The sequence below is a fragment of the Heptranchias perlo genome, chromosome 35 (assembly GCF_035084215.1).
Source record: "Heptranchias perlo isolate sHepPer1 chromosome 35, sHepPer1.hap1, whole genome shotgun sequence".
NCBI classification, from domain to species: domain Eukaryota; kingdom Metazoa; phylum Chordata; class Chondrichthyes; order Hexanchiformes; family Hexanchidae; genus Heptranchias; species Heptranchias perlo.
Window position 1 is genome coordinate 16,661,808 of NC_090359.1, and position 18,630 is coordinate 16,680,437.

Sequence of the window (18,630 nt, forward strand, 5' to 3'; positions counted from 1 at the left end):
TTGGTGTTTGGACAATTAGCTCCAAAAGGGAGAGTTTAACTGGAGTTTGGAGCACGTGTGGGGATTCGAGTGATCAATGGATGCGGAGCACCAAGGGAGAGATTGGGCCGTCAACCAGCCGGCACCAGTCCCTCAGGCCAGTCCCACTGTTCCTTCAGAGCTCATTTACCTGCACAATGAGGGCCTGGCAAGCCTTCACCCATTGCTGCAGCCATCCCTGGACTGGGTCTGGATACACTATTACCAGCCATTCTGCCACGACTTACATGGACCCATTAAAACCCATTTCACTAACAGGAGGAACTGTGGAGGAGTGCAGAGTGTTACTAACAGAATTGAGCACTTGTTGCATGCTGATTGGAGCCAGATAATGAAAAATGAGCAACCAGCCATTCGAAGATACAAGTAGTCACTGCTTTATTGGTCATTTGATAACTAGTTGAACTGGGTTTGCTTGTGTTTCCTGTACAGGAACAAGGCGATCAAAGAAGCAGAGATCAGAGAGACAGCGGTCACAGTCAGGGCCAGGATCAGGACCACCTCAGACTCCACACCTAAAAAATAGAACAAGAAACCAAAGGTCAGAGTGAGTGAAGGAAATACTGAGGGGAAAATGGAAACTAGCAGTCAGCCAACTCACCACCCGGAGACCTCTGCTGCATCCTTTGCTCAACCTCATTAAGGGGCTCAATTGCCAGGTCTGTCACACCAGGATCCAGAATGACCAGGGGTCCAAGTAAGGCCTCACCCTCCCACTTCAATTCAGCATCACTCTCTGCAATATCAAACATTCCAGTTAGAGAGGGTAAAGGGTGACCAACAACAAGGGGATCAATGACCTACCAGGTCCAGATATAAGATCCCTCCTTCCTCTGGAATCAAGTCGGAATTCCCTCGTGGCACTGCAGTTACCCAGATGACAACAGGCACACACGTCATTGTTGGATTCTTCCAATGGGGTCCAGCTAAACCAGAGAATCCGTTTATCAACCAGGTTGTCCATCACCCTTCAATACAACACATCCCTGAGCGAGAGAAGGAACTTACATATTCTGGAAAGTACAAGCTTTGTTCATGGAATCGCTCCGATCCACTGCAGCAACTTTCAGGTGACAGGTGATGAAAATCTGAGGGACACATTCAATACAAGTTGTTATTTAGTGACCTCCTCCCAACATGGGGAACCCCAATGTTTGGCTTCCTCTTACCAAGGAACGGTCATCTCCAAAGAAGCGGAACGCATCCAGGTCAAACTGGAGTTTGTCCAGCTCACGTTCACCTCTTGGCAACACAAAGGTTGAAAAGGAGTCCTCAGCTTTGCTGTCCAGGAGGCAACTGAAGATAGATTAAAAAAGGGACAAAGTGAATTCAGTGAACCCATTGAGACATAACCAGCTGGAGAAAGCAGAGAGCTCCTTACCCATGGTAGTCAATGATGTTGTATCTTGGGGTGGAATCCTTGTCTGGGCTCAATGTAGCTGCACAGCTGTCAATGTAGAGCTTCAAGGGCATGTGGTTGGTCATTGAAACAGAGGCCTCAATGTGAATGAGGTCACCCAGGTAGTAGACAGTCGAGGTGCGCTCTGTAAGCCAGTCATCTGAAGTACAAGAGGACAAGGGTTGGAGACAGTGGATGAAACTCCGAGTGGGAGACCACAGAAAAGCACTCCCCATCCACCCATCACATACCGTTCATAAGACGCAGTGAGAATGACAGAAGCCCTTCTCCAGACTTGGTCGAGCTGAATGGGATCCAGGTGGGCTTGATAGGGTCACTGCTCACATTGCCCTTCCTGGAAGGACAGGAGAGTAATTTCAGGACAACTTCAGAGAACTGCACCTGCTGTAGACCTTATTTGCCACAGAGTAAAGTTTCTTACCTAAAATAATGGCACTCAATTGGAATGATGGCTCCATTCGTTCTCACAATGACAGATCCATGAGCATTTGGGGTGTGGTTCAGGTGGGTGGTGTAGACCAGGAAATCTCCAGCCATCTGAAAGACATCAGGTTAAGGAATGAAGAGCTGGTCTCATTGGACAAAAGCTATTTCTGGTCATTTTCCTGCCCTGTTAAGCAGCAGTTTGAGGGGTTTCAGCTGTTCCTCAATGACACATGATTGAAGCAGCTCCACCATTGGTTGAAGTTGCCTCGAGCAGCCTCTGTTACTCTGCTCAGTCCACTTTCTATCATTGGGGACTTCAGGCCTGCAGTCAGAAACCCTGAAATGATTGGCACTGCCAGATTTGATGAGCATTCTTTCCCATGTAGAATAGAGCTTTCACCTTAAGGGGCTTCAAGTTAACCCTGATATGGAGCACAAAACAACATCACTTAAATCTCATCTGTGTCCGTGGAATCAAGGGGATTGGCAGGAGTAATAACCAAAAGTGGAGTTCCCCTTGAATACATTGTATCCCAATTATTATTCCACTTGTTTCATTTGTCAAGAGAAGTCTCAACAGGAACTTCCACATTGAACATTCATTGACCACAAGTTGAGGCAACAGGCCTGAATATCCACGAGAAGGCACGGAAAAGATAAATCAATTGAGGCACAAAAGAACAGACTGGTTTGGAGGAATGTCGGTAAAGGTTCAAGGTCAATAGAATTGAATCTCAGAGTTAGAGAGTAGTAATGACCCATTTAAGAAAGATGCAGTCCCTCAGTGACAAGTTAAAGTTCTTTTTAAATATAAAGCTAAGATTAACAGGTCAATATAAAGTAGTTGTTTCACACAGGGTGATATTTAACAGTGGGCAAGAATTTATACACTGATTTCATTCAGGGATCTCCTCAGTGGCTGGAGTTTCAGCCGACGTGAATGAATTCAGAGTGGGCAGTAAACGACACAGTGAAATTGGAGCAAGAATTGAGGAATCACATTACCTGCAATCTGCTGCCACATTCATGGAGCCCATAATCAAAGAGGACAGTGTGGTTCTGAGAGTGGATCCCAGTTGGCCAACAACCTGCTGTCCCCAGGGTCAGGTCAGTAGCTTTAATCAGGTGCCTGGTTCCAAATAAATCCATGTCTACCCTCACCAGCAGGTTCTGCTCTCCACACTGCACCATCACAGTCTGCAGTGGAGACAGACTTCTCCCCTCAGACACACTGAAATGGGAACCAAAGGGAGAGGGACTCTCTGGGGCACAGGGGTGGGTTTTACTCTTCTCCATGGAAATCTCTGGCCTCGAAACTGTTCCCAAATATCAGAGCAACAAACCACTCCAACTAACACCAGCACCGAGAACAAACCTCTCACTACCAAATCCCCCATGACACCAAACAACTCAACTATCCCTTTACCCACCAACCAACACCTTTTATACACTGCAGTCACCTGACTCCAATTCAATGAGTCGCTGTTGTGATACGATTGGATGTCTTTCAGAAAAAAACTCAATATCTTTCTGATCCTCCTTTCATTCAATCACTTCCATTGTCCTATTTCATAAGTTTCTTTAGAAAAATAAGAAAAAAAGAAAAGAAAAAAGACGGAGGGAGAGAGCGGTGCAACTGAGTACAGAGATACAGAGAGACACCAGCAGAGGGAGGTAGAGAGCGGTGTAACTTAGTACAGCGATACAGAGAGACACCAGCAGAGGGAGGTAGAGAGCGGTGTAACTGAGTACAGAGATGCAGAGAGACACCAGCAGAGTGTCCAGGAAACCAACCTTTTATCTGAAGTCTGAGGCGGGATCTAAACTGCACAGTGTCGAGGAAGCATTACTGTGTATCTAACGCGTGTTGTACCTGCCGTGTGAGTGTTTGATTTGACAGTGTAGAGGGAGCTACATCTGGATATATCCCGTGCTGTACCTTCCCTGGGAGTGTTTGATGTCACAGTGTGGAGGGAGCTTTGCTCCCTATCTGACCTGGAACTGCCCTTCTGCAACTGGAAAGTTTCTCCTTCTTTACTCTTTGAAAACCCTTCACAATTTTGAGCACCTCTATCAAATCTCCACTTTATGTTCTCTGTTCTAAGGAGAACAGCCCCAGTTTCTCCAGTCTCTCCACAGAACTGAAGTCCTTCATTCCTGGCACCATTCTAGTAAATCTACTCTGCACCCTCTCTAAGGCCTTGACATCCTTCCTAATGTTTGGTGCCCAGAATTGAACACAATACTCCAGCTGAGGCCTAACCAGTGTTTTATCAAGATTTTGTATCAATTCCTTCCTTTCTATTCTGTGCCTCAATTAATAAAGCCAAGGGCCCCACTTGATTTTTTTAACAGCCTTCTCAATTTGTCCTGCCACCTTCAAAGATTTGTGTAACTACACCCCCAGGTCTCTCTATTCGTCCACTCCATTTAAAATTGTTCCATTTAGTTTACATTACATCTCCTCATTTTTCCTACCAAAATGTATCGCTTCACAATTCTCTGTATTAAATTTCATCTGCCATGTTTCTACCCATTTCACCAGTCTGTCCATGTCCTCCTGAAGACTGTTACTATCCTCAACATTGTTTATTACATTTCTGAGTTTCGTGTCATCTGCGAACTTTGAAATTATACCCTGTACACCCAAGTCCCGGTCATTAATATATATCAAAAAGAGCAGTGGTCCTAATACCGAGCCCTGGGGGACACCACTGTATACTTGCCTCCAGTCTGAAAAACAACCGTTCACCACTACTTTCTGTTTACTGCTCCTTAGCCAATTTTGTATCCACGCTGCCATTGTCCCTTTAATCCCATGGGCTTCAATTTTGCTGACAAGTCTATTATGTGATACTTTATCCTCCCTTAATCTCTCCCTGCATAGAAACTCCCCGACCCATATTCATGGCCACCCCCTCGACCTTGCCATCTCACGTGGCCTCTCTACTCCCATCGTCTCAATCATGGATAAGGCCATCTCTGATCACTTCCTTGTAACCCTCTCCACCCATATGGAATCATAGAATCATAGCAAGGTTACAGCACGGAAGGAGTCCATTCGGCCCATCGAGTGATTACCGGCTCTATGGAAGATCAATCCATGCAGTCCCACTCCCCCAATGCACATCACAGAATGAACTCAGGAATCACACCCCACTTTCTATGGGTCGGGGAGTTTCTATGCAGGGAGAGATTACGGGAGGATAAAGTATCACATAATAGACTTGTTAGCAAAACAGGCTGCGGTTATGGTGCAGACTGGGATCCAGGGCTGAGGCTGTGGTCATCAGTTAGTCTGGGAGTGGCACAATCTGGTTCATGACTTGCCGGGTGTGAGAGTAACACCAGGGAGTCAGGCTGGCGTTTCGAAGGGTGTGGGTTCCAGCTCCCAGTGTTTCCAGAATGTTCTGTGTGTGTTTCACTGAGACTCGGGCTTTACAGTAAATATTAAAAGGATTGTAGACAAATACTTGGCCATGAGCTGCTGAGTGACCTGTCGGGAGATTGTTGCTTGCTTCCCTTCAGCTTGTGGGACTGTGTTTTTGGTGCACTGTCCCTTTAAGAGCTGTGGTCTGCCTCATTTCTCAGTGTGATTGTGGGACTGACACAGAAGCGAGGGAGGAAGCAGCAGCCATAGCTCGGACTGCAGGCAAATTGGGAGGCTGGGATTAAAAGGCTGTTATTCCTACACCGGGAGTTGAACCCACGCCACCTGCAGGAAAACCAGGAATCCTAACCACCAGACCACATGGGAATGGAAGGAGGAATCAACAGGAAGGGCACTGAGACAACACCCAGAAGGTTAAGGCGCGATTTAATGTAGGTGTTCACAATTATGAAAGGTTTTGACAGACGAAATAAGGAGAAACTGTTTCCACTGATGGGAGGGTTAATAACCAGAGGACACAGATTAAAAATAAATGGGAAAAAAAGCCACGGGCGGGAGGAATGAGGAGAGATTTTTTTACGCAGCGAGTTTTTATGATCGGGAATGCACTGCCTGAAAGGGAGGTGGAAGCAGGTTCAATAGTAACTTTCGAAAGGGAATTGGATAAATACTTGACCGGAAAAAATTCACAGGGCTGTGGGGAAAGAGCCGGGGAGTGGGACTAACCCACTTCCTTCTGTGTTCATCCCTGGAAAAAACTCTCCCCCCAAGTCACTTACAACGGCACTTTCAAATTCCCAACTGTCTATTCTTTGGCCATTCATCGCCAGATCTGGCTGGACCACATAAAGCACTATCGGGTCCTGTCTCCTCTGACAAAACTGCTCACTATTCCAGGATCATCCTGGAATGTAAAGATAACCCCCGGATTCTCTTCACTACAAACCATCTTCTTAAACCCCTCTCCCATCCCCTCTCCACCCTCACCTCCAACAACAAGTGCGAGGAGCTCACGGACTTCTTTGTCACTAAGATTGAGACCATCCATTCAGCTGCCTCTGCCGTTCCCCTCCCTTCCCCGAGCTCACCAAGTTTCTCTCCTATCTCCCCTCATGCCCTCTCTGAGCTCATCTTGACCATGAGACCCACCTCCTGCTCCCTCGACCCTATTCCCTCCAAACTTCTGAATACACAACCTCCTTTCCTGGCCCCATGTTTGCTGACATTGTTAACGGTCCCCTCTCCTCAGGTACTGCCCCCTCCTCATCAAATCTGCCGTCATCACCCTCCTTCTCAAAAGACCCACCCTTGACCCTCTGTCCTTTCAAAAGACCGCCCCATCTCCCACCTCCCTTTCCTCTCCAAAGTCCTTCAATGTGTTTTTGCCTCCTTATTCCGTGTCCATCTTTCCCACAACACCATGTTTGAATCCCTCCAATCAGGCTTCCACTCCTGCCACAGTACTGAAACGACCCTTGTCAAATTCACAAATTACATCCTCTGTGACTGTGTCGAGGGAGATTTCATCTTGATCGAACCCTTGATCGAACCAGATTCACTGAAATGTGAAGCATCTGTGGCGAATGTACGTTAAAAACCTGCACCACTTCCTCGTTAGTATAGTGGTGAGTATCCCCGCCTGTCACGCGGGAGACCGGGGTTCAATTCCCCGACGAGGAGGTTATTGCTGCTTTCGAAGCTTCACTTTCATTTATCTGCAATATTGGATGTTGAAAATACAATGAAAAACTGACTCGGCCTTTCCCACTTCCACAAATTGATTTCACAGCGATTTTAAAAATCTGCTCTCTGCCTCACGCTTCAGCTCGATGTGAGAACCACAATGATGGGCAAGAAATAAAACGCAGAATCGCGCTGTCACCAGCCCGAAACAGAGAGAGACAGGTCTCGGAACAGGCGCAGACATGAAAGATCTCACATACAGCAATGAAAAGGATGCACGTTTCAGTGAATCTATTTTAACTACTTCTTTGATGACAATTTGTTTAACTTTCCGCGTGCCACTGTTGAAGGAAGACTTACTTTCTATCTCTTTGTTAGTCAAGGTCCAGAGGAAAATGATGTGGTGAGCAGGGAAAAAGTGACAGAAAGAAAGAAAGAGAGACACTCAGAAACCCGTATAACAAGTGAGACAGACATAGTCATATTCACACATACACAAACACACACATTCATAGCTACATAAACACACACACAAACAGAGTGAATTAAAATTCCACGGCTTTTAACACCTCGAGTTTTATGCTTATTTTAATTAATCTGCAAGATTTTACGAAATCTACGACAAAAATCAGCCAAATTATCCATATTCTGACTCTCAGTATTTCTGAGTCACTCCATGTGTATGTGTGTCTGTTTCTGTGTGTCTGTCTGTGTATGTGCCTCATATTTTCTATATTTTCCTGAGAAGATCTGTCTCTTTCTGTCTCACTCTCTCCCGCGTTACCCACATCATGATCCAACATGTGATGCAAAAGTGGTCGGTAATTTTTCTTTCAACAGTGGTCCGTGGAAAGTTAAACAAACTGTCATCAAATGAACAGTTCAAACAGATTCACTGAAACGTGAAGCATCTGTGGTGAACGTACATCCCCTTCCGGCACCAGTTCCTCGTTAGTATCATGGTGAGTATCAGTGTCAATCACCCTGGAGACTGGGGTCAATTCCCCGACGGGAAGGTCTGCCTTTAGAAGCTTCACTTTCATTTACCTGCAACATCGGATGAGGAAAATACAATGAAAAACTGAGTCGGACTTTTCCACTTTCCATGATTTAATTTCACTGATATTCCAGCAATTTTAAAATCTGTTCTCTGCCTCACTCTTCACCTCGATGTCAGAACCACAATAATGAGGAAGAAATAAAACGCAGAATCGCTCTGTGATCAGACCTGGGTTAATTCACCAGCCCGAAACAGAGAGAGACAGAAAACTGTTCACTATTCCAGGATCATCCTGGAATGCAAAGATATCCCCGGTATCTCTTCTCGAGACAAAACGACTTATTGGACCCCCCTCCCACCCCTGCCTCCTCCACCTTCACCACAAAAATTGCGAGGAGCTCATGGACTATTCTGTCACTAAGATTGAGACCATCTGTTCAGCTTCCGCTCCAGTGGAAAACTCTCCAGTTTCTGGAGTCATACCGAGCACAAAAGTACCCGCGACATCGACCACCGAGAAGGAAAAGGGCAGCAGGTGCACGGGAACAACACCACCTGCACATCCCTTTCAATTCACACACCATCCTGAATTGGAAGTTCATCGTCGCTGCGTCAAAATCCTGGAACACCCCATCTGACAGCACTGTGGGTGAACCTTCACCACACAGACTGCAGCGGTTGAAGAAGGAGGCTCACCACCACCTTCTCAAGGGCAATTAGGGATGAGCAATACCTGCTGGCCTTGCCAGCAATGCCCACATCCCATGAAAGAATTTTAAAAATCGTCCAAATTACCTATGGTCTGTCTCTCCGTATGTCTAAGTTACTGTATGTTCATATGTATGTGTGTGTTTCTTTGTGTAGGTGTGTCTTTCTGTGTGTGTATGTATCTGTCTGTCGATGCATGCGTGTGTCTGTGTGTGTCTCACATTTTCCATGTTTTCCTGAATGCATCTGTTTCTCCTTCTTTCTCTCCCACTATCTCCCGCGCTCCCCACATAATTTTACTCTGGACATAATCGAACAAAGAGAAGATCTTCCGAGTCTGCTTTCTCATCTGCGCCTGTTCCGAGACCTGTCCCTCTCTGCATCTCCGTCTTTCAACAGTGGCCCATGAAAAATTAAACAAACTGTCAACAAATAGTAGTTCAAAAAGAGTCAGTAAAACATGAAGCATCTGTGGTGAATGTACGATCACAACCAGCATCAATTCCTCGTTAGTATAGTGGTGAGTATCCCCGCCTGTCACGCGGGAGACCGGGGTTCAATTCCCCAACGAGGAGGTTATTGCTGCTTTCGAAGCTTCACTTTAATTTATGTTGGATGTTGAAAATACAAAGAAAAACTAACTCGGCCTTTCCCACTTCCACAATTTGATTCCACAGTGATTTTAAAATCTGCTCTCTGCCTCACGCTTCAGCTCGATGTCAGAACCACAATGATCGACAAAAAATAAAATGCAGAATCGCACTGTGGACAGACCGGGTCTGAGTCACCAGCCCGAGACAGGGAGAGACCAATCGACAGAGAGAGAGAGAGACATTCAGAAAGAAAAAAGACGGAGATGCAGAGAGAGACAGGTCTCGGAACAGGCGCAGATGAGAAAACCGACTCGGAAGATCTCACATACAGCAATGAAAAGGATGCATGTTTCAGTGAATCTATTTTAACGACTTCTTTGATGACAGTTTGTTTAACGTTCCACGCACCACTGTTGAAAGAAGACTTATTTTCTATCTCTTTGTTAGTCAAGGTCCAGAGAAAAATTATGTGGGGAACAGGGAAAAAGTGACAGAAAGAAAGAAAGAGAGAGACACTCAGAAACGGGTAGAAAAAGTGAGACACACGCAGACATATTCACACATACACAAACACACACATCCATAGCTACATACACACTCACACACAGACACACCGCATGTACACACAAACATACACCCTCCAATAACCTGAAAGTAACACAGGACTACTTGCCAAACAGCAGAAGCAGCATGCTATAGACAGAGCAAAGCAATCCCACAACCAACGGATCTTCTGCAGTCCTGCCACACCCAGTTGTGAATGGTGGTGGTCAATTAAACAACGAACGGGAGGAGGCTCTGTGAACATCCCCATCCTCAATGATGGTAAAGCCCAGCACGTGAGTGCAAAAGACAAGGCTGAACTGTGAGCAACCATCTTCAGCCAGAAGTGCCGAGTGGATGATCCATCTCGGCCTCCTCCCGATATCCCCACCATCACAGAAGCAAGTCTTAGATCGAGGTGAAGAGTGACGCGGAGAGCAGATTTTAAAACCGCTGGACTATCAGTTCATTTAAATTGAGGAAAGTGGGAATCTCCGAGTCAGTTTCACACTGCATTTTCCACATCCAATGTTGCAGATAAAAACTTTGACAGGCGGCGAAAATTTTACGTCCTCGTCGGGGAATTGGACCCCGGTCTCCGGCGTGACAGGGGGGGATACTCACCACTGGACTAACGATGAATTACTGCATTGATTCTACACTCACCCCAGATGGTGTTAAAAATGCTTCATGTGTCAGTGAATTTCTTCAACGATTTATTTGATGACAGTTTGTTTAATTTTCCACGGGCCACTGTTGAAAGAACCTTTTACATTTCCTTCTCTTTGTTAGACAACGAACAACTGACTCTGTCTTTCTTTCGTTCTTTCTCTCTATTATCGTGGTGAGCATTTATAAGACGCCAACTTTTAATTTTATGTCTTCGCCGAGCTTCTTCCTAAAAAAAACTACAGAGAAAAATAAACAGCTGATTGTCGCTTTCAGAATATTATTGAACAGAGACTGTTTGGAGACTGGATGCAGAGCGATTGTGATTTTAACTGACTCGTGGTTAAGGTGACAGATTAAAATTTCATTCATTTCCCTCGCACAGGTTCGAATCTGAGAGACTTCAGATCCCGTCATTTATCAACGTGTTCATCTCTGCGTTTCAAAATTCAACAGGTTTCTTGTGGAATTAATAATTCTGAAGTGAATTAAAATTCCACAGCATTGAACACCTCGAGTTTTATGCTCATTGATCTGTGAGATTTCACGAAATCTACGACAGAAATAGAACAAATATCAGCCAAATTATCCATGTTCTGTCTCTCCATATTTCTGAGTCACTCCATGTGTATGCGTGTCTGTGTCTATCTGTCTGTGTATGTGCCTCATATTTTCTATGTTTTCTTGAGTCGGTCTTTCTCTGTCTCACTCTGTCCCGCGCTCCCCACATCATGATCCAACATGAGACGGAAAAGTGGTCGGTAATTCTTCTTTCAACAGTGGTCCGTGGAAAGTTAAACAAACTGTCATCAAAAGAATAGTTCAAACAGATTTACTGAAACGTGAAGCATCTGTGGTGAACGGACATCCCCTTCCGGCACCAGTTCCTCGTTAGTATCATGGTGAGTATCAGTGTCTATCACCCTGGAGACTGGGGTCAATTCCCCGACGGGAAGGTCTGCCTTTAGAAGCTTCACTTTCATTTATCAGCAATATTGGATGAAGAAAATACGGTGAAAAACTGACTCGGACTTTTTCACTTTCTCCGATTTAATTTCACTGATCTCCGAGCAGATTTTAAAATCCTCACCTCGATGTCAGAACCACAATAATGAGGAAGAAATAAAACGCAGAATCGCGCTGTGAACAGACCCGGGCGAATTCACCAGCCCTAAACAGAGAGAGACAGAAAACTGCTCATTATTCCAGGATTATCCAGGAATCCAAAGATACCCCCGGTGTCTCTTCTCGACCACAAACCGACTTCTTGCACCCCCTGCCTCCTCCACCCTCACCACTAAAATTGCGAGGAGCTCCTGGACTATTTTGTCACAAAGATTGAGACCATCCGTTCAGCTGCCGCTCCAGTGGAAAACTCTCCAGTGGCTGGAGTCAGACGGAGCACAAAAGAAGATGGTAGTGGTTGTTGGAGGCCAATCATCTCAGCCCCAGGACATTGCTGCAGGAGTTCCTCAGGGCAGTGTCTTTGGCCCAACCATCTTCAGCTGTTTCATCAATGACCTTTCCCCCATCATAAGGTCAGAAATGGGGATGTTTGCTGATGATTGCGCAGTGTTCAGTTCCATTCGCAAACCCACAGATAAGAAGCAGTCCGTGCCCACATGCAGCAAGACCTGGACAATATCCAGGCTTGGGCTCATAAGTAGCAAGTAACATTCATGCCAGACAATTGCCAGGCAATGACAATCTCCAACAAGAGAGAGTCTGACCACCTCCCCTTGACATTCAACGGCACTACCATCGCCGAATCCCCCACCATCAACATCCTGGGTGTCGCCATTGACCAGAAACTTAACTGGACCAGCCATATAAATACTGTGGCTACACGATTAGGCCAGAAGCTGGGAAATTCTGTGGTGAGTGACCCACCTCCGGACTCCCCAAAGCCTTTCCACCATCGACAAGGCACAAGTCAGGAGTGTGATGAAATACTCTCCACTTGCCTGGATGAGTGCAGCTCCAACAACACTCAAGAAGCTCGACACCATCCAGGACAAAGTAGCCCACTTGATTGGCACCCCATCCACCACCCTAAACATTCAATCCCTTCACCACCGGCGCACTGTGGCTGCAGTGTGTACCATCCACAGGATGCACTGCAGCAACTCGCCAAGGCTTCTTCGACAGCACCTCCCAAACCCACGACCTCTAACATCTAGAAGGACAAGAGCAGCAGGCACATGGGAATAACACCACCTGCACGATCCCCTCCAAGTCACACACCATCCCGACTTGGAAATATATCACCGTTCCTTCATTGTCGCTGGGTCAAAATCCTGAAACTCCCTCCCTAACAGCACTGTGGGAGAACCTTCACCACGTGGACTGCAACAGTTCAAAAAGGCGGCTCACCACCACCTTCTCAAGGGCAATTAGGGATGGGCAATAAATGGTGGCTTCGCCAGCGACGCCCACATCCCATGAACGATTAAAAAAAGGCAGTAATGGCGCGGCTGGGATACAAAACCATGCTGACAAAGCTCAATGGATTAGCAGTCCATCACCTCAACCACTCAGCCACCTGGTCGCAAGAACAGTGCAAAGAAAGCCCTTTTATTTGATTCTTTCAAGGCAAAAATCTTGGACTCAAAGGTCAGAGTCGGAAAGCCGCTTTTCAATCACCAGTTCCGAGATTCTGGACAACACCCTTGTGAAGCGGTAGCGTGGCCGAGCGGTCTAAGGCGCTGGATTTAGGCTCCAGTCTCTGCGGGGGCGTGGGTTCGAATCCCACCGCTGCCACAATTTGAGCTGTTCATTATTTTAGCCTCATCACCAAAATCTTTCTTTTCTCAGCAGTGTCATGCGTGCCATTAATGTTGTTGGGGCACAACTGCCACACCTCATGTGCTGCGTCGTGATCGTTTTGTGATTAACACTCTGCGTTGTGGTCGCAGTAACATCGGTGCGAATCCGAGTCTCCACAGAGTTTCATTTCCCGATTTTTTCCTTTCCCACATGTGCTGAGAGGATGCAGCAAGAAATCAATCTTCAGAACATGAAAGGAAAATGTTTTGGTGAAACCTTTCAATTCCGTCAAATTCCACCTCTCTCACATGCCTGTACTTGATGTTCCACAGTTCAAACCCGCCTCTTCTCCCAGCTTTTTCTTCCTTCCACAGTCAAGAGGCCGCCTTTCCTTTCCTCCTCCCATTTCATGGACACTTTCCTGCTCCATTGCCGACTCTAACATTCACTTTCACGATCTCACTCCTTTAAGTTTGTTCTGCTCCGACCGCTGTTTCTATTGGGCACATGTCCCATTCACACCAATGTTCATTTGTGCCTTGAAATCAGTCGATACATTTCGATCTGCGTGACCGCTCGACAGACAAACACGACGAAAGCAGGGCTGGTCTCTGGAAAGACAGCCGCCCGAATGTTCACGAAATTTACTTGGGGAATCTTGTGATCCAGGGGATGGTAACTGAAGAACTGGTTTTTGTTTTGATGCTTGTTGGCTCTTTTCTCTCAGCAGTTGATGTGCGTGAGTGACGGGCAGCGTAACAGAGCTGCGAATGGCGGTTGAAAGGTTCACATTTGGCAAGTTGGGGCGATGCGGTAAGATCGGAAGTGTTCCGCCTTGATCTTAATAGTTCTGTTGAAACATGCGATTGAATCGAGTAGAGGATAAATGTAAAGAGCGCCTGTGGGGAAAAAGGAGCGATTACAGGCCATGAGCGAAAGGTCTTTCAAATTCTCGTGGTGCAGGACGCTGTGTGCGGAAACACCAGATTTTAAAGCGCGTGTGTCGGAAAGTAAAGTGTGATCTTGTGTGTGAGAAGAGCACAAGAAAGTTGTGCTTGAAGCTGCGTCCTTGAGGCAAGTTGCAGGTTGTCAGGAAAACTGCGATAGTGAAAACTCAAAAATAAACCCAGAAACTGCTGGCAACACTCAGCAGGTCAGGTAGTATCTGTGGAGAGATACTCAAGTATTTATCCAATTCTCCTTTTAAAGTTACGATTGAATCGAGCTCCACCATCCTTTAAGGCAGTGCGTTCCAGATCATAACAATTCGCTGTGTAAAAAAAATCTCCTTATTTCTCTTCTCGTTCTTTTACCAATTATCTTAAATCTGCGTCCGTTGGTTGCCGACCCTCCCGCCAGTGGGTGAAGTTTCTCCTTATTTACTCGATCAAAACCCCTCTTAATTTTGAACACGTGGATTACTTCTACCCTTAACCTTCATTGCTCGAAGCAGAACAATCCCAGGTTCTCGAGTCTCTCCACACAACTAAACCCCATCCCTGGTATAATTCTGGGAAATCTCCTCTCCATCCTCTCCAAGACCTTGACCTCCTTAATAAATTATAGTGCCCAGAATTGGACACAATACTTCAGATGAGGCCTGAACAATGATTTATAAACGTTTCACATAACTTCCTTGCTTTTGTGCTCTATTTCTCTATTATTAAGCCAAGGAACCGGATGCTGTTTTAACAGCTTCACCAACTTGTGCTGCCACATTCAATGATGTTGCTGAAAACTGTCGAAACTTAACACTATACAAATGCATTAACACCCAAACAAGAAGTAGAATGAGAAACTTTATTGAACCCCAACTTGTATACAAGTGGAAGTGCATCTCATACAATGGTTGAGGGTGCAACTTCGCCGAGTCAATGAAACAGCTCATGTTTATACAATTCATTAGGCAACGCCCACCTGTTAAGAATATGGGCGTACACGTACATTCTTTATTGGCTCAGGTAGTTGGTCAATCAAGTAGTGAGCCAGCCCCCGAAAATCCAGAGCCATCACGTCGGCCTGAGCAGATGTCAGCTCTTTTCTTTCTCTCTACATTCCTGTTCCTTGTTATCAGTAAGGCTGGAGCCAGTCTCAAGGCTTCATGGCCATTCATCAGCTCTATTATTATTATATTCTGTCCTTATCTCAAGGAAGGCCAGGCTGTGCTAGGCCTAATTATCAACATACCAAGGCTCAAACGCAATTACACAATTGTGCTTACTTTGTGTTTGTGGCTAATCCTATCATGTGAGTTAATAAAGAGTTAATATGGTCAAGTATCCCGTCATGCACTTCCACAAAATTACCAGTAACACATTGGGTGAGAACGGATAACACAGCACGGGCCGGGATGGCGGAGAGAGACAGAGACGCCTGTTGTGATCTGTAACTTTTTATAAACACTTCAGCTCATTTCACTCCGTGTCCAACACCGTGCGGTCACCCCTGGTGTGTCAGCTTTCTGTGTTCATACAGTGTAATGTATTGAATTGTCTCTTGGATCACACGGAGTGGTAGACGGGGGTCTGTGTGCGGAGGGTTCGGGGGGTGAGCTCTGATTCCCGCCCTCTTCTGGATTGAAAGGAGAAAAGAATGAATGAGAGAGAGAAGCGATGTGGGAGAAGGGATGATGGAAGAATTTGTCCATGAACCGGATTAAAGTGGCCAAAAACAAGATAATATTAAGATATCATCAGCAGAACATTAATACAAGCTGTAAAACAAAAGCAAAATGCTGCAGATGCTGGGAATCTGAAGTAAAAACAGAAAATGCTGGAAATACTCAGCAGGTCAGGCAGCGTCTGTGGGGAGAGTTCTGATGAAAGGTCATCGACCTGAAAGGATGTTTCTCTCTCCACAGATGCTGCCTCACCTGCTGAGTGTTTCCCGCATTTTCTGTTTTTATTATTAATTTCACCTGAGCTCTGTCGATCGTTTGTTGGGCGATTCACTGATAAAGCTGGGAATTGAGGGGAAGCTGGTTCATGGCGAACCCCAGCTCTGAATCCCCCCGGCAGAGAGTTCAAGGAATGTTTAATATCAATGAGATTCAACGACAGGATCAGAAAATCTCTCCTTGATGGTCGGTCTCATTCTGCCGAAGTGAGGAATGAGCGGGAGGGGCAATTCCACCCGGGGTTATATTTTATTCCAAGAGGATGACCCAAAAACTAGTTTGATGTGGGGCCAAAATAGCTCAGTTGGGAGAGCGTTAGACTGAAGATCTAAAGGTCCCTGGTTCGATCCCGGGTTTCGGCCGTTTTCGGGTTATTTTGTTTCTTCTTCTTTGGGTCGATTCTCGAACATTTATTTACACTGACATTTTTACCCGACACTGAACGGTTGGGGATGGAATAGAGAGACATCAAGGATGTCTGTATTTAGCTTTTATTTCTCTATTTCCTTCTGCCTTTCTCTCTGGTTTTTGTCTCTCTCGGTGCCCGATGAACATTTGATTTGATGCATTTGTCCTAAACTGATGCCTTTTCCACATCTCAGGGCGGTCAGACACGCTCTGTCTGTCTGTTACTGCTTGTGACCATTAACGGGAACAGGCCGCGAGTTAAACATTTATCAGCAAACCGCCAGAGAGATAACACAGCGGGAATAAAACACATTGCCTCACATTGTTAGACACCGAGTGACATAGATTGTAATGTGTGTCAGTCAACAGACCCGGAAAACAGAGTCCGAGAAAGGAAAGAAATAGAGAGATAGAAAAGAGTCATAAAAAGAAAGAAAACCCTTTCTCCACCCCAACAACAACAACAACTTGCATTTATATCGCGCCTTTAACGGAGTAAAACGTCCCAAGGCGCTTCACAGGAGCGATTATCAAACAAAATGTGGCACGGAGCCACATAAGGAGATATTTGGACAGGTGAGGTAGGTTTTAAGTGTCTTAAGGGAGGAGAGAGAGGTCGAGAGGCGGGGAGGTTTAGGGAGGGAAATCCAGAGCTTTGGTCCCAGGCGGTTGAAGTCACGGCCGCCAATGGTGGAGCGATGAAAATCGTGGATGCGCAAGAGGCCTGAATTGGAGGAGCTCAGAGATCTCGGAGGGTTGTCGGGGTGGAGGAGGTTACAGAGATAGGGAGGGGCGAGGTCATGGAGGGATTTGAACACGAGGATGATAATTTAAAATTTGAGATGTTGGTGGACTGGGAGCCAATGTCGGTCAGCGAGCAGAGGGGTTCTCCTCCTGAACGGTGGTTTGAATGTTTGGGGGGCGGGGCTGTGATAAATATCTCGATTTAATATAATGATCCCACTTTTCAACTACCCCGAATTATTACAATGCTGACCTGGAACAATCTAGAACATACCGCAAAACAAGACATTAAGATCAATGGTCACTTTAGCAAGGAGTTTAAAAGATTCTTCTAAGAAGGAGAAGGCTCAAGAAATGGACTGTGAACATTTCATGATGGCCGATTTATTTGTGTCCAGGGAGAGGGATGAGACACATGAAATGTTTCACACATTTCAAATCTCCCCGATCAGACTGGCGATTGTTTATTGATCAGGAAGATGGCTGGTAATAATCTGAGACCCAGTGAAGAGGTGAGAACAGAGCAGCAGGGAATGATCCCAGAACAATAGGAGCCAGCAGCTCACCGTCTGGTCCCTGTGTCAGGGACAATACACAACACCTCAGCTCCAGACCAGGAACAGAGAGCTGCTGCTAACGTGGCCCAGCCCTCGCAAACTGCTGGAACTGTGGGATGGAAATCAGACTTTGGGTCTCGGAGGCTGCTTTAGGGGCTCAGTGGCTCATCGAAAGAATGATTTCTATTAAAGAGCAGGGCTCTGCTCCATCACAGACTGATACTGTAAAGTACATGGCAGAGTAAAGTTCCCTCTACATTGTGCCATCAAACACTGCGGGGGCAGGTGCATCAAGGGTTTGATCAAGATTAAATCTCCCTCTACACAATCACAGAGGATGTCATTTGTGACTTTGACAAGGGCCGTTTCAGGACAGTGGCAGGACTGGAAACCTGATTGGAGGGATTCAAACATGGTGTTGTGGGAAAGATGGACATGGATTTGGGAGGCGACAACACTTTGAAGAGGAAAGGGAGGTGGGAGATGGGGTGGTAGTTTGCAAGGACACAGGGGTCAAGGGTGGGTCTTTTATGAAAGGAGGGTGATGATGGAAGATTTGATCGGGAGGTGGACCGTACCTGAGGAGAGGAGACCATTAGCAATGTCAGCTAACATGGGGCCAGGAAGGGAGGTTGGGTGGTCAGCAGTTTGGTGGGAATAGGGTCGAGGGAGCAGGAGGTGGGTCTCATGGTCAAGAGAGCTCAGAGAGGGCATGAGGGGAGATCGGAGATTAACTTGGTGGGCTCGGGGAAGGGAGGGGAGCTGCAGAGGCAGCTGAATGAATGGT

The 18,630-nt window shown here is 46.2% G+C and overlaps 1 protein-coding gene and 3 non-coding genes across 4 annotated transcripts; 3 read left to right on the forward strand and 1 right to left on the reverse strand.

The window, feature by feature from the left end:
* Window positions 1-289: 289 nt before the first annotated feature.
* Window positions 290-1,770, reverse strand: LOC137302141 (zona pellucida sperm-binding protein 3-like). Its single transcript, XM_067971812.1, has 7 exons — window positions 1,690-1,770; window positions 1,421-1,598; window positions 1,209-1,335; window positions 1,048-1,127; window positions 844-965; window positions 641-775; window positions 290-554 (listed from the first exon to the last, which is right to left on the reverse strand). Exons 1-7 carry the CDS (start codon window positions 1,694-1,696, stop codon window positions 436-438), a joined length of 768 nt encoding a protein of 255 aa, XP_067827913.1. The 5' UTR covers window positions 1,697-1,770; the 3' UTR covers window positions 290-435.
* Window positions 1,771-6,884: 5,114 nt separating this feature from the next.
* trnad-guc (transfer RNA aspartic acid (anticodon GUC)) lies at window positions 6,885-6,956 on the forward strand. Its single transcript has one exon. It is a non-coding gene; the product is annotated as a tRNA-Asp (tRNA).
* Window positions 6,957-13,150: 6,194 nt separating this feature from the next.
* On the forward strand, window positions 13,151-13,232 carry trnal-uag (transfer RNA leucine (anticodon UAG)). Its single transcript has one exon. It is a non-coding gene; the product is annotated as a tRNA-Leu (tRNA).
* A 3,191-nt stretch (window positions 13,233-16,423) lies between these two features.
* Window positions 16,424-16,496, forward strand: trnaf-gaa (transfer RNA phenylalanine (anticodon GAA)). The gene has a single exon. It is a non-coding gene; the product is annotated as a tRNA-Phe (tRNA).
* The last annotated feature ends 2,134 nt before the right edge of the window (window positions 16,497-18,630 follow it).

Excerpts from the sequence above, each read along its gene's own strand:
- LOC137302141 (XM_067971812.1), bottom strand. Across the intron at positions 966-1,047 it reads GCTTGTACTTTCCAGAATAT|CTGGACCCCATTGGAAGAAT; the intron begins GTAAGTTCCTTC and ends TCTCTGGTTTAG. Across the intron at positions 555-640 it reads GCAGCAGAGGTCTCCGGGTG|GTGTGGAGTCTGAGGTGGTC; the intron begins GTGAGTTGGCTG and ends TCTATTTTTTAG.